The 14,456-nt window shown below is 47.1% G+C and overlaps 1 protein-coding gene across 1 annotated transcript in view; it reads right to left on the bottom strand.

Moving 5' to 3' along the window:
• LOC120517219 (C-Jun-amino-terminal kinase-interacting protein 4-like) overlaps positions 1–14,095 on the bottom strand; it is a 43,036-nt gene extending 28,941 nt beyond the window's left edge. Inside the window, exons 1-3 of the mRNA XM_039739386.1 lie at positions 13,876–14,095; positions 8,891–8,961; positions 2,571–2,665 (exon numbers count right to left, since the gene is read on the bottom strand). Coding sequence (XP_039595320.1) covers positions 2,571–2,665; positions 8,891–8,961; positions 13,876–14,095 — 386 coding nt within the window. The remainder of the gene's footprint in view (positions 1–2,570; positions 2,666–8,890; positions 8,962–13,875) is intronic.
• Positions 14,096–14,456: the final 361 nt, after the last annotated feature.

The raw sequence follows: 14,456 nt of genomic DNA, 5'->3' as shown, positions 1-14,456 counted from the left end.
AGTGCCAAATATGATTTTTTTGGGGGCCCCCAAGAAGGCAGAGGCCCTAAGCCATAGCTTGTGTAGATTATACGTAAATCCTGCACTGCCACAGGGGCTCAGAGAGTCAGCTGTTTCTCCAGTCACAGCGAGGACCACACAGCTGTGATCCTGACACAGAAGACGTGGGCATGGAGCCCGCAGATAACATGATGTGCAGCGACGATTTCTCACTCGACTGCACTACCCTCTGGCCTCCCTGCATTGTCTCCATATCTCTCTAGCCACTCCAATGGCCTCTGCCCGATCCCTGAACATCAGAGCATTGCAACAATTCCGACACGAACAGACCAACAAGCTCATTCTGGAAGAAGATGGCCTAATCTTGGCAAAACCAATGCATTTGCCAGCCGGCAGCCTCCGGGTTTTCAAGGCAATGGCAGTAATCCTGTGACACGAGGCTCTCCAGCATATGGGCACCACGCTGCCACCTCTTGGTCTGTTCTAGGAACTAAAAGAGAAAGTTGACTGACTGCACAACTTCCAGAATTTCAACAAGTGGTGCTGGCTAAGCTTTCCTGTCAGATCTTTTGCAAGTCTCTCCCATGTTTTGTTTAGTTTCACTGATTACTTTCATTCTCTTTCTAGCTTTGGTGATGACGTCACTTTTATATCCAAAGTTGTCCCTGCACATGTGTAAATATATGAATGTGTGCGTCGCAGGCCATCTTATTTAAGACTGAGGGTAAAAAATGGAGCAAAGTGAATCATCTCTGTAAGGACTTCTGTTTTTAATTCTTTGCTTCCTCAAGTTTTGGTTGTGCCCACCATAAGAATGTCCACCCCACAGATCCCCCTTTGCCTGTCTAATGATTCTGATGTCAGTGTTGGCCTCCTCATCTCTGCCAAACAAAAATAGCAGGGAAAAAAGCACCAGGAAGGACACTGCTTTGGGTCGCATATTCATTTGGTTCCTCCGACGACTGCTGCTGCTGCTGGGTTACAAGTATAATCCCTAATTAGAGTGCCATGGGGTCTTAACAACAGGGGGCAGCATGAAGGCACAGACAGTAGTGGACCACACCCCACCGAGCTTAACTCCAGGCTCAACAATGCCATGTGTGAACACCGCATGCCCCAAAACCCCACCACCTTGACACAGACGTCGACCAGCTACTGTAAATGGGCCCAGTTTGGGTGGATGAGTGGCTGTGGAAGGACCTTCAGAACTCGCTTACTTCAGCACAAGTCAGACAGGACCCAGGCCTTGGTGCCTCTTTTGTAACGAAGGTCAACATAAAGAGACACACAAAACACCAAACCTGTGTGGCCTGTATGGGGTACTGCGTTACTCTTCACAAGTACCTGTGCCAGACTCTGTCTTCACATTTCCAGTGCAGTCTGATGGACCACAGCGTCCCCTTCTTTTATAATCTCCACTGCTCTTCAGGTGGGCTTTGTGACCCTTCATGGCAGACTGTGGCTCGCCTGGCTGAGGTGGACGAGCAGATTTCCAAGCCAGTCCATGAAAACATCCAGGAAGCACTTCCAGGTCAGGAAGAACCTCGACAGGCCAGAGAAGTCCTCATCTCCCTCCAGTGGCGGCTCACAGGTACTACAACTCTCGTGCAGCCCCTGGCTGTCCAAATGGGAGCTCCACCAAAAGGAGGCGGCCACTACTGGGGGAGCACTTGTCACCTGGAGACAGTCTGCCACTGTCCATCCCTATGGTAAGGGAATGCCATCCACTCCAAGTCCAGATGCCAGCCCGTCCTCCTATGACACTTGACGCAATAGGCTGCCCATGTTTTAACCGTTTCTTGTTCGTTTCATTTTTCATAAATGATTAAAGCGCCTTTTCTATCTGTACGCAAGTTTTCTTTTTCCTCCTCCTACTCTGATATTAAATGTTCTGTCAACTCAAGGATGTCACACGAGCCTGACATTAACCAGCTAGGACAGGTAAGGTCTGAAATAGGAGAAAAGCAATACAATACATCGATTAAACCAAAACAGTTCATTCTGAGATGGTAGTTGGTAGCATTTGCACATTCAAATTTTATAAAATAAGGCGAGGACACAACAAGACATCCCATAACGTCATCAGGGTGTCTCGTCACTCCCATCACCGTCTGACGCTCCTCTGAAAATGCCCACTCCTTGACAGTTTAAGGCACATCATCACGAGCCCCTGACCGGAGGGTTTCTGTCGTGGTGAGACTGCCAGTTATGTCATGCCATGTGTGTGTGTCCGTGCGGTACAGTGGGCACCTTTCGCAGTTTTCATAATGTGGCTAACTGTCAAAGGCCTGCCAGTTCAATCCCCACCCCAAATAACTGCGTGACCCCGAGCAGCAACAAACATCCACAAAAACAGGAGGAGAACAGGCTGCAAAATGGAGGCAACACATCTAAACCCTGTGCCATCAACTCACTGGGAATGAAATGGTCAGTTTGGCTAACTCTCCTGACCAATCAGCATACACGACTACCACCACCTGATGTCCCTGCTAACAGAGACCACGGCATTATGGGAAGAAAGTGGCGAGTACACTTTCTGAAGCTGGCCCGGTGCAGTCCTGAGCACTTACCGAACCCGGCCAAGTGTTCCTGATTCCAGCAGATCGGTCCCCGTCAGCTGCTGAAGTTTGGTGCGCTCCAGGTGCTCCATATAGTTGTGAATCATCTGCAGAAACCACAAGATAAATAAAAATAGAATTTAAAAAAGAAAACGGACACAAAATCAGCTGGAGAGCATGACAGGCTCGGGGTCAACTCCACACAAGCCTTAGAGAGGAGAGGAATGGAGCAGCACAGCAGCGCATGTCAACTGGATGATGTCCCTGCCTGCGCAGTGAGGAGCTGAATGGCCAGTCATCATCAAAGAGGGCGACGTAAATTGTGGTCCCGACGTCTGAACTCATCTGAGCTGTCAGCCAGTCGAGGTCTGCATTTGTGCCATAGCCCGGATAGTCTGAATCGGTGAGAATGTGACTGTGTGGCACACCTTGGTGGCTGATGCATCGGGGTAGGACAGAGCAAGTGGGCATCTCTCTGACATCGTCAGCATCCTTCATGGTCTCTCTGTCAGCTCTTCTAGTTTTGATGGCAATCGACTACATAATAAAACGCGAAGGTCTGAGTGTCCAGCCCTCTCAGCAACCCGCTTGGTCAGGTTGGCATTCGTGACACGACAAACGAAAAAGTGTGAGTGTGAGACGCACAAGGGGGACTAAAGACGTACGAGGCATGCCGAGAGAGTCGCCTGCATAGATGTCAAGTATAAAACTGGACACCTCGAAAACCACGACAAGTGGGCTTTAGGGGAGCAGGCTCGAGAGATGAAGCGTCAATGAAGCGAGGAAAGGCCCTGAAGGGGCACGTAGGGTAAGAGATAGCAGGTGACACCTGAAGGGACTGGGGCAAAACTACAAACATTACAATAAACGGAAATTAAACGATAAACAAGGGAATGGGGAAAAATGAAAAACAGAAGGAAAGAAAGACGCAGTCTGAACATAATCAGCCACCTGAGATTTGTTTCTTTCATTTGCCATGGAATGACATTATGCTAAATATGTCAAATAGCGGCTTACAGTGAATACCTAAAATGAAATGGACAGACGGGTGAATTCAAATGTTGGATTGTGAGGTACACAGTGGAGCGATTCCTCAAATTAGGAGGGCTCTGTAAGCCCCTCCGCTATTGGCCAATTTCACCATTAAAGCCTCTCAGCACATTAATACGGTCGGCCTGACAAAGACGCCACCCAACTGCTGGTCCAGTTGCCTGGGTTTCCATTTCCCCAGTGGGGTTCCTGCCACGTGCCACATAGCAACAAGCGTCAAGGTTATGAGAGTGCCGTCACGGTCACCGGGGACAAGAGTGACATGGTGCATTTTTTCCCCAGACAGAGCATGTCAGCTGTCCCCGAGATCAGGCCCAAAACCCACGTGAACAAAATGAAGAAAATGTTAACAAATATGACACCCAGACTGAAATGGCCAAAAACAAGACCACTTTCTTAACAAACATGTCAGTGTATTGGCTCCTCAAACTGAAGTGTCCACTATGGACAGACCGGAAAAGAAGGCGGCCCAGGAGGACGAGGTGGGATGGGAGAAACGGACACCTCGCCGGTCCTCAGTTGGCCGCCCACGTCAAACTCCAGTCTCATGTGCAGCAGTGAAAGGACGGCTCTGGGACGCTGGCCTTGGAGGGAGAGTCACAAAGAAACACTGACAAATCAAAAAAGAAAAGGTTAACGTGGGCAGCACTCCAGTGCCCAGTGCCAAGTGCCACTGTACTTTCTGCTTTCACTGTTGTGTGTTGTGTCTAAAGGTCCTTCCCGCTCTCGTAGAGAGCCAAGACGAAATGGAGGGAGGTCACCAGCAGGGTCCCCAGAAACAGCAGAGCTGGCACTCGCCAACCTGTTCCTAACCCCGCCAGGTGCAGCCATAAGCTGTACCCTCCAGGCCAGCCTGTTCCTTAGCGTTACCCCTGCTTCTGTACGCACGCCGTCACAGAGCCCGAACCGCTGAGCATACATAAGACACACGGACAAACCCGGACGTCTTGGCCTTAAGCGCTCTGAGAAGTCAAGTGATGTAACTTCATGACCCCGTTCTGCTGCTTCTCATTTTTCAGAGACGCGCTATTAATAAGCGCCTGCTTGCACCACATCCAGACGAGGTCAACGAGACCGTTTTAACTCTCCTCCCAAACAGCCCCACTCTTGACGATTGATTTTTGTGGCATTGCTGTGCACTGTGATGCGGGGGTCCCATTTCACAGTCTATTTCTGGTTCTTGTCGACATTGAAATTGCACCAATCCATCCCGTTTTTCATCCTGGAACTGTAACTACTGAGGAGGTCTTTAGTTAAATGAGAGCAAGTCGCCGGGCAGCCATTACATTGGATTATTTACGCAAACAGAAATCTTTACAGGAGATCAGTTGGGTGATCATGTGTTTCTTAAAGGATGTCACACGTGTGCGTCAGAGGGGCGCCTTCCAGCCTCGTCTACGGTGAGCACTACCACCCCGGGACCACCTTATCTTTAGTCCATGGGCTGTAAACGCAGGGCACTTCCAGAAGGAGGCGTCTCACTTAGGAGACGAGCGACTCACGAGACACAGGACCCTTACTTTAGCTAGCTGTATTGCTGCGCTTGTTATTTCTGAGTAAACTGGGCGGCCCTGTTGGCACCACAACATTTCGACGGAGTCTCCACCCAAAAATGACACCTTACTTAAAATGCAATTACCCCCTTGTAGTGATGGCTGACACAAGTCGGTAATCTCATCTTCTCATGCAGAACAGAGATGACAGATTTTCTGACACAATGCAAGTCGACAGCAAACACCATCAAAGGTGGAGACGACAAAATCTCTCGTTACTCATGTCGCAAAATCCACATGTCAAGTCACCCAGTCGTGTGCCTAAAACCTCCCAAAAACGGCATTTTTTACTGCCTGGTCAGGAGCCCACACCGATACAGCGCATTGGCGCAGCCCACCACATACCAAACCAGCTCAGGATCCCAGAGTGCAGCCCAGTGATGGGTGACACCTCAGCACCACACTACTTCAGGTGGAATGGAGCAGTGGGTGCTTCTGTATGGTGGCTGGAGTGCCAATTCTGCCAGCAGCCCCCCAGGCAGATTAAAGTCACACTCAGGAGTATTGGTAATTAAAGCACTTGTGAACTGAAGACCCGCCTCCCGCCTCATTCACCGGTCTCAAGCCCCGCCCAGCAGCAGCTTCTTCATTGGCTAGCACTGCACCTCATGTGACAACGACAGCGCAAGGTTCCCCGACAGACGACTACAAGTAAAGACTAAAAGTTAAAAGAAGAGAACGCTCCTCGGACGTCTCAGACGTCGATTCACCCGTGCAGGTTCACAGCCTGCCTGCCTGCCTGCCTGCCGCTACATCGTGTTGAGCTCCTCCACGACAGCAGACGGGCCTTCAATTCAAAGCGTGTTCTGTTTAAGTTTATAAGAGAGTTTTCTTGAGGTGAATTGTTTAACCATATTTTATTATAAAGAACTGCGTCCGGGATGCTGTGAGCGTGCGACTAGTGGACTTGACACGTAGATTATGCGACACGAGTAACTTAAGCGTTTACCGACATTTTTATACAGTTTGCTGTTGTCCAACATTGGTCACCATAGATTTGTATTGTATTGTATTTATTTGAAATCTCCATGAAAACAGGGCCATCGCTACAAGCGACACGGGGTAAGTAACATTTAAGAAAGAAAAAATCTATAAGTTTGGGTGGAGTTTAATTCTCAGATCAAGCCACACTTGAACAGGCCCTCATGTGACAAATCTTCCACTTTGTTTGTAATCCAAGTTCCTATAAGACATTACTGCTACCCCCTCTTTAGCACTTTGTTTGTGTCTTGAAGGTAACCTGATGTGGACAGGGGGGTCTGGTCAACCCACTTCAAAGCACTGGCACCACAAATCACACCAGGAGAAAAAGGAGGACAAGACAACACAACACAGTTTATTTTTATATAGCCCAGAATCACACAAGAAGTGCCGCTTTAGATGGGCTTTAACAGGCCCCGCTTCTTGACAGCCCCCCAGCCTCGACTCTTTAATGGAAGAAACCTCTGGAAAGGCAGTTCAATGAGAGACCCCTTTCCAGGTATGCAGTGGGTGTCATCACAACACAAGTAATAAATAGTGCAATAGAAATCTTACAAGTACTTGATGATGATGATGATGATGATGACCGCTCCTTTCTCTAGTTTTATTCTTTCCGATGTGCACTTTATTACGGTTCAAAGGCATTCATTCATTCCCTATCTCAAATCTCCTTGCTCCAGTGCTGAATCCTACACTTATTCCAGCATCATAAGGCAGCAGGGAAGAAACCCATCCTGGACAGGAGACCATTTGGTGACAGGGCACACACCCACCCACACTTGGGCACCATAACTTAACTTTCACATCTTTGGGATGCGAGGGCCAAACCAGACAAGCCGACACGGCCATGGAGAAAACGCGCCTCATAGCCATTAACAAAGGTGGCATCCACTCCCCCTGTCTGCTGGAGCCTTCAGGCAGCAGCACAAACCACCAAGCCAGCCTAATACATAAAGGAGCACCACGGTGCCAACTGGCGTGAGGCGTGTGTTCTGTAACGTTACAAGACCTAAACGTCTAACAATCGCTCTTAGAAGGAGGCCCCCGTTCACCCGCAAGGCCCCAACGTCATCAAGCAGGGAAGCAGAGATTGATGGGAGTTAGGAATATGCTGGGAGACGCTGAATCAAAGTGCAGGACCCGGAAGGAACGGCAGCGCCCCCTTCTGTCTGCAGGAAGGTCAAGTCTTTCAAACTGAAAGTGTGACGTTTCGTCTAAAATCAACGATCAGATCTTTGGGTTTTGCAACATTCTGGAAATGTAACAGCGACTCTGTAGGAGAAAACACCCACAATCATAGCTGATGTTCTTGAGGGATGGAAGGGAGCGATAAAATAATAAAGTCAGATCTGACAGAGTTCTTTAATGAACAAGTGCTGTGAAAATGTATTTGCCCCCTTCCTAATGCCCTTCATTTTTTTCTTTGTATATTTTACACAATGAACGGCCTCAGGCCTTCAAACAAAATGCAATCTTTCAGAAAGGGGACCTGAATGAACACACCATACGGTTTTTAAATCGGGACGTGTCTAATCCAAGTTATCCAACAGCCCATGTGAAAAGGTAATAGCCCCCTTACTTTTAATGCTACAGCACTTCCCATCACTTGATGTCAGCCTTTAACATCACTGCTGAGAAACCGTCGCCCACTCTTCCTTCTCTGAATCGGCCACATGGAGGGGTTTGCAAGCATCAGCTGTCTGCTTCAGCATCTGTGTGACGGCCTGCTGCACAGGCCAACGGCGTCTCAGCTTCAGGTCGGGACAGAGGAGCAGCCATTCTCCTTAAGAACACTCTGCTTGAGACTTTCCGGTTCTTCCCAAGCATTCCCACTCCCTCACACCCGGAGCTCCACGTCCACCCTCATGCTATCAGCCTGTGACGTTTGTTTTACTTTAACAGACATCCTCAGGCTTAACATGCCGGCTGTGCAGTCGTGGATCTTGTTAGTTGGTGCCCAAGTCTGCATGTTGGTTTTATTTTTTATAGAGTACATCTTAATATTTTATTGTATTATGTCACTATTATTACTATTATGTATTAGCTTATGCCTCAGTCATTCTGTAGAAAATGTGCTGAAAGTAAAACTTTCCCTGTAAGGACAATAAACTTGAACTGAATTCTTTTCCTTTTTAATAAGCATAATGGAATCCTGAAGCAGTGCATCCTGGGTAGGCCGCATCAGTCCCCAGTGACTGTAGTCAACGTGACAAACTAGGGTGAAGTGTCTGCTAGCAAGTGATGTGCTCGCTGCTCACGGCTCGGTGGTCTCCTTTTCCAACACTTAACGTCATGGATGTCAGACTAAGATAAGAATGGCGGCTCTATTTATTTATTTAAAGCACTGATTTGACTGTCTTTTGAGTATTTTCACAGTTTGTCTTCTTGTTTATGGTCTTGTCAGGTAGAGGCAGGGCAGGGCAGGGCAGGGCTGCCATATTAAGCCACTCCATGGTGTGTAGGATTTTATTGAAGGCTTTAATTTAATGGATTACTCAAGGAGGATTCTCTTTTACGTGAAGTCTGAGGGAGCAGAGACACGTGTGAGGCGTCTACATTCTGCCGATATCATAAACTGGCACTGTACTCATTGCTCTGCGACTTCTTCATAACTACTTCAAGTCCAGGGGCAATGGCAGCCTCCCAAAAGCACAAACCCCGAGACCCTGGTTTACATGATTGCTGTACTCTCGGTGACTGACAAATCTTCAGAAACCTAACGCTCAAAATGGAGAAAACCAAACTCACCTCTGTGTGCCGCTGATGAAGAGCGTTATACTCCTTCTTCAGTTCAGCCTCCCGCTCTTCTAACCTGCTAACTGAGAAGAGAGTTATTGCTAGACATAACCTGAACAAGTGAGAGGCGTCTGTCTGCTCGTCTGTCCACGTCAGAGTGAAGCAGATAGAAGCCCGACATTTCACACACACAAAGACAAGGAGAGTGGCACACTTGTGAGCGCTGCTACCTCCCAGACCTGGTGCCCGTTGTGTTCCTCTGGTACTCCAGTGTTAACTCCACACCCCCAAACAACTGCAAGTTAATGTGACTGCTGATCCCACATGTTAGTGGGTATGAATGTAAAGGCAACAAAGCCAATTGTAATTAAAACATTTAAGAACACAACCTAACTTTTCCAAACCCATTTAATCCAAATGACGGTCTCGGGTGGGTCCAGAGCCTCTCTCGGGATTGGTGTTCTGTCCAGGGCTAATTGGGCCCTCATAGTCTGCCGAATCCAATGGAATTCTGACTTCAAGTGCTAATCAACACACAACACTCTCCATGGTGTCAGACACGCTTGAACTTCCAGCAGCCCTCCTGTCATTTGTAGGCACCACCATCTCTCTGAGCTTTACACACAACACCCAGTGAGCAGGGAGAAAGTGGGCACGGCCAGAGGAGGAGGGTCACACTTGTTCAAGGAAGGCCCCGAGTCCTCACATCGCAGCTCAGTAGAACTATCTGAACTCAAAGTCAAAAATCGTAGAAACCGGTTTATGACATTATATATACAGCATTTAAAAATATAAACTGTACACACGCACGCACATACATACACACACACTGAGGAGAGCAGGCCGTTCAGCCCGACAGCTCCACCACTCGCTATTCAGCTGCTTCTTTCCCCTCAGTCTTCTCTACCACACCACTTGGTCACCTATTCCATGTGTTTGTGGTTCTTTTATTTTTATTTATTTTTTCTCATAAGAAAAATATTCAAATGTTGGTGTGACATTTAAACTTAACAACGGTGTCCCCAGATTCCTGTTGAACTAATTTTAATTAATGGTCTGAAGCCACTGGAACACTGGATCCCTCGCTATATCACGCTTCGACTTTCGCGGCTTCACTCCATCGTGGATTTTATATGTAAGCATATCTAAATATATATCACGTTTTTTTCGCTGGCTGATTTCTGCAGACAATGGGTCTTTTAATTCATGGTACATGCTTCCTCAGTTGGTTTGCCCAGTTGATTTCATACAAGGGACGCTATTGGCGGATGGCTGAGAAGCTACCCAATCAGAGCACGTATTACATATTAAATAAAACTCCTCAATGATATACGATATGCTTCCCACGCGGTGCTTCGCATGCTTGAAAGCCCGAACAGCACCTATTGATTTGTGATTGTTTGCTTTTCTCTCTCCGTCTCTCTCTCTTTGACATTCTTTTCTCATGATGCGCACTCCTTTGAAGTGGAAGATATGTTTGCATTCTTTTAATTGTGAGACGGAACTGTCACCTCTGTCTTGTCATGGAGCACAGTTGAAACTTTTTACAAAGAGACAAGTCTTTGTTTGCAGTGTTTTAAAGTCACTGTCTCTACAACCTCCTGTGTTTCAGGGTAAATCTGTGACCCAAGCGTGACAATATAAAAGTAAGGTTTTTACTTTGCGGATTTTCACCTTTCACGGCGGGGGTTGTTCTGGAATGCAACCCCCGCGATCAAAGAGGGATCACTGTATGTGTATGTGTGTGTATATATTTTATATATATATATATATATATATATACACTAATAAAAGGCAAAGCCCTCACTCACTGACTCGTCACTAATTCTCCAGCTTCCCGCGTAGGTAGAAGGCTGAAATTTGACAGCTTATTCCTTATAGCTTACTTACAAAAGTTAAGCAGGTTTCATTTCGAAATTCTACACTTAACGGTCATAACGGTCAACAACGTCCGCCATGTTGAACTTTATTATTTATGGCCCCATGTTCACGAAATTTGGTAGGCGGCTTCCCTGCGCTAACCGAAACCGATGTACTTACTTATTTCGATGGTATGATGCCACTGTCGGCCGCCATATTGAACTTTCCAACATCACTAATTCTCCAACTTCCCGTGTAGGTAGAAGGCTGAAATTTGGTACTTATTTCGGTGGTATGATGTCACTGTCAGCCGCCATATTGAACTTTTAACGGAAACCGATGTCCGAACTTACCAAGAGTAATATTGAGGTCAGAGATATCATTAAAACATTGTATGTTGTTCGTGAGATAATAAGTAAGTCTCTTGAACTGCTGAGTGACAGGCTGTGTTATTCCTAAAGCACTTGTGTGGTTTAAAGTGCTAAAGGTTAATCGGTGTGTGTGCATGGGGCACTATTGTGGTTAGGGTCTGTGTGTATGTGTACATCTGTGTATGTGTGTGTTCATCTTAAAATGCAACAGTAGACCAACCTGATAACGAACTTGATGAGAACACTTACCCTTGAGGAAACAGGTAAAGGGTAAATAGAGGAAAATACTACGATAATACACCTCCTTAGAGGACTGGCACCCACACAGGAAGTTCCCATTCATCTGCTTTGAAGCTTCTGGAGAAGGCAGACCTCAACCTGCCAAGATGCCACTTGGCAGCTGGAGAAGCTGTTTGACAACGCTTTAACACATCAACTCTACTAGTTTTGCCAGTTTATTTTCTTTTTCCTCCTAAACATTAAATGGAGACTCCACTGGAGCCCCATTCCTTTCTCAGTCTTCTTCACAATGTATATATGTATGTGTGTGTGTGTATATATATATATATATATATATATATATATAGTATACACACACACTGTATATACTGCGTGTGATTTTCTGTGAACATTCATTACCCATCTAAACATAATAATTTAAACATTTCTTGCCTTTCGCCCAATGTGGCTGACAGCCGTCTACAACCCTGGCCTGGATTAACAGGATCTGAGAATGAATATGTACAGCATGTGCATGTGGACCCTGCATGCCAACTTCAAAACCAATGCCAGGCTGCCATCTGTGTGGACTTTGCATGTTTTGCCCGCGTCTGCCTGGCTTTCCCTCCCAAAGATGTGTAGTTTAATGAAGTAAACTGTCCTGGTGAGGCAGTGTATGCTATGAGTGGGCACCGTGATGGAATAGCACCTCATAAGGGTTGCTTCTCACCCAGGATGCTTCTGAGCCATCTGTGATCTGGAATTGGATAAAAGGAGTTTGAAAATGTCTCTTTATATTAACAAAATTACATTTATCAATGAGGAAGCAAAAACTCAAAGCAGAAAAAGGAAAATGTACTTTCGAAAAGCTTAAAGCACAGCATTCGGCATTTTACATTCATGTTCATCAAGGCACCAGTGAATGGCAACAAATCGCATGTTGTTGAGACTTGAAAACAAGAAGTTTGACAAACGGGAGGAGACGATTGAGTTTGTGAAGGTCATCAGTTTAGCGAGTAGCCAAGGTGTCCCAGAACTGCGCTGTACTCTTTCCAGGTGGCGATATCAATACTAAAAGAGCCAACTGCTTCCACACAAAGCCTCAGCTATCATTACACTTCGTGTTATCACTGAAGGAGCCACCAGAGGGAGCCCTGCTCCACAAAACAAGCCCGCCTGAAGCCATGTGAGCAGACGTGCCAGTGCTCGGTGCCAAAGCGGTCACTGGACTGCTGGGCGTCTCCAGGCACACGGCACACATGAGTGGGTGAATGGGTGATGTAACGTTAAGACGGACTCACCCAGGTACCTCTGTATTTCTCTGTACCTGCGTGAAACAAGCACAGGTAACTATGCTCTTAAGGAATCTTGCAATTATCCATCGCTTGCATTTTTAACAGGTCATTTACTTAGAAAAACAATATATAAAAATAAAAAATGTAAGTTTAATAAGGGACACTTCAAAGTACCAAGGAGCTCAGCTTGAACTTTAGTAAAGTAAAAGAGCAAACAGACCTCTGCAGGCACAAGTCGCACACTCACAACCCACTCAGGGAATTAAGTGCCAATGCTCAGCAGCACCTTCAGGACTTTGGGAATTTCCATTTCTAATGGCAAAACCCGCTCGGTGCACACGGACCCCCTTTTAAAGGGGTCTCGGCTGTGCTTCTGTTTCAATGATGGGGGACACTGCTAGCCCTGTTAGAGAAGTTCCTTCTTGCCCTTCAGTGGAGTATTTCATGCCATGCACTCCAACCCTGAGGCACCCCGACATCCACAAAAGCCAAAATTAAAAGGGGAAAACCCCAACTACCAAAGTCCAAGTCTGTGGCTTGAAAGACAAAGGTGTACCTGAAGAGGACACAAATCTGAACGTACGTTCTTTGGCTTTTAACGGAGATGAACGTTCTGTCCATCGCTTTTGGAAAAGCAGATTGAAATGCCAAGCGGGACCAACTGGTTTAATAAGTAATGGGAACAAAACAAAAGAAAACGGGCCTCTTACTCCCCCAGCCACATGCAAAGAGTGACATGTGATCCCCCTGCCAGCAGGTGTCTGATGACTCGGCCGGGCCGCTTACATTTCACAACCTGCATGAAGAAGAAGGGGGCAGGGGATGGGGTGGCACACACCTCTTCATCCTGAGCCAGCTTTTCTATTTAGGGAGGAATTCAGTTTCAAAGCGCTGTCGACACTGGAAGCCTGGCCGGGGTCAGGGAAGCCTCCTGAAAGGTGCTGAATGTTGGGACTGTGGAGGCCACTGAAGTAAACGGACGTCACCGTCACACTTGGGGACGCAGCCTGAGATGACGTGCGTTTTGTGAAAAAGTGTAGACTGTGGCATTACCAACAATGCTCGAGTGCACTGTGGCATTCAAGTGATGCTCACATGTCAATGTGAGCCAAGAAAAGAAATCGCTGCCACCACCAGCAGCCTAGACCACTGACACAAGTCACAATGGATCCACCAATCACGCCATTTACCACAAATCCTGATCCTGCATGGCACAGCAGACATTGAGATTCGTCAGTTTTGGTGACATTACAGTCGGTCAGTGCCTGCTGTAGTCTCACCCTCCTGAGCCCAATGTGTTCTTCTGCCGTCCTCTTCAAACGCTCGACACGTCCTGAATTCTGGGATGCTGTAAAGAACAGCGATTTGCGACCTTCCTGCTCCGAGCGGGCTCGTCTGCCCACTGCTCGTGCATGGCACTGCATATAAAATGTCAGGAATACCATGTCTGGCACCTTGGAGAGTGCTGACATGTTTGCACGTCTGGCACCAACAATCATAGCTGCTTAGTTTGCTTGCCTCGGCCATTTGAACGTTTGGTCGATCGTGTTGGCTCACCATTGGCTGTTGGGAGGAGCAGCCGATTTAAACTAAGAAGCAAGAGCAGCTGCTAAGGTGGGCACCAAGTGTATTTATTTAATAAAATGATTACCCAGCTCACGGTAACCAATGAAAAAAAAAAAAAAAAAAAAAGTGTTACTCTAACGGGGTCTGTAATGACGACAACAGCAAAGACGCCAGCCTCCTCCTCCTCACCCTCACGAAGGAGGCTGCCCGAGGCTGTCCCTCTGAGGGTGAGCACGCGAGTGTGAGGCGAGATGGCCGCCCCACGCA

The sequence above is a fragment of the Polypterus senegalus genome, chromosome 17, assembly GCF_016835505.1.
Source record: "Polypterus senegalus isolate Bchr_013 chromosome 17, ASM1683550v1, whole genome shotgun sequence".
NCBI lineage: Eukaryota > Metazoa > Chordata > Cladistia > Polypteriformes > Polypteridae > Polypterus > Polypterus senegalus.
The sequence above is the reverse complement of the archived record's forward strand: the minus strand, read 5'-3'. Positions and strand labels throughout refer to the sequence as shown.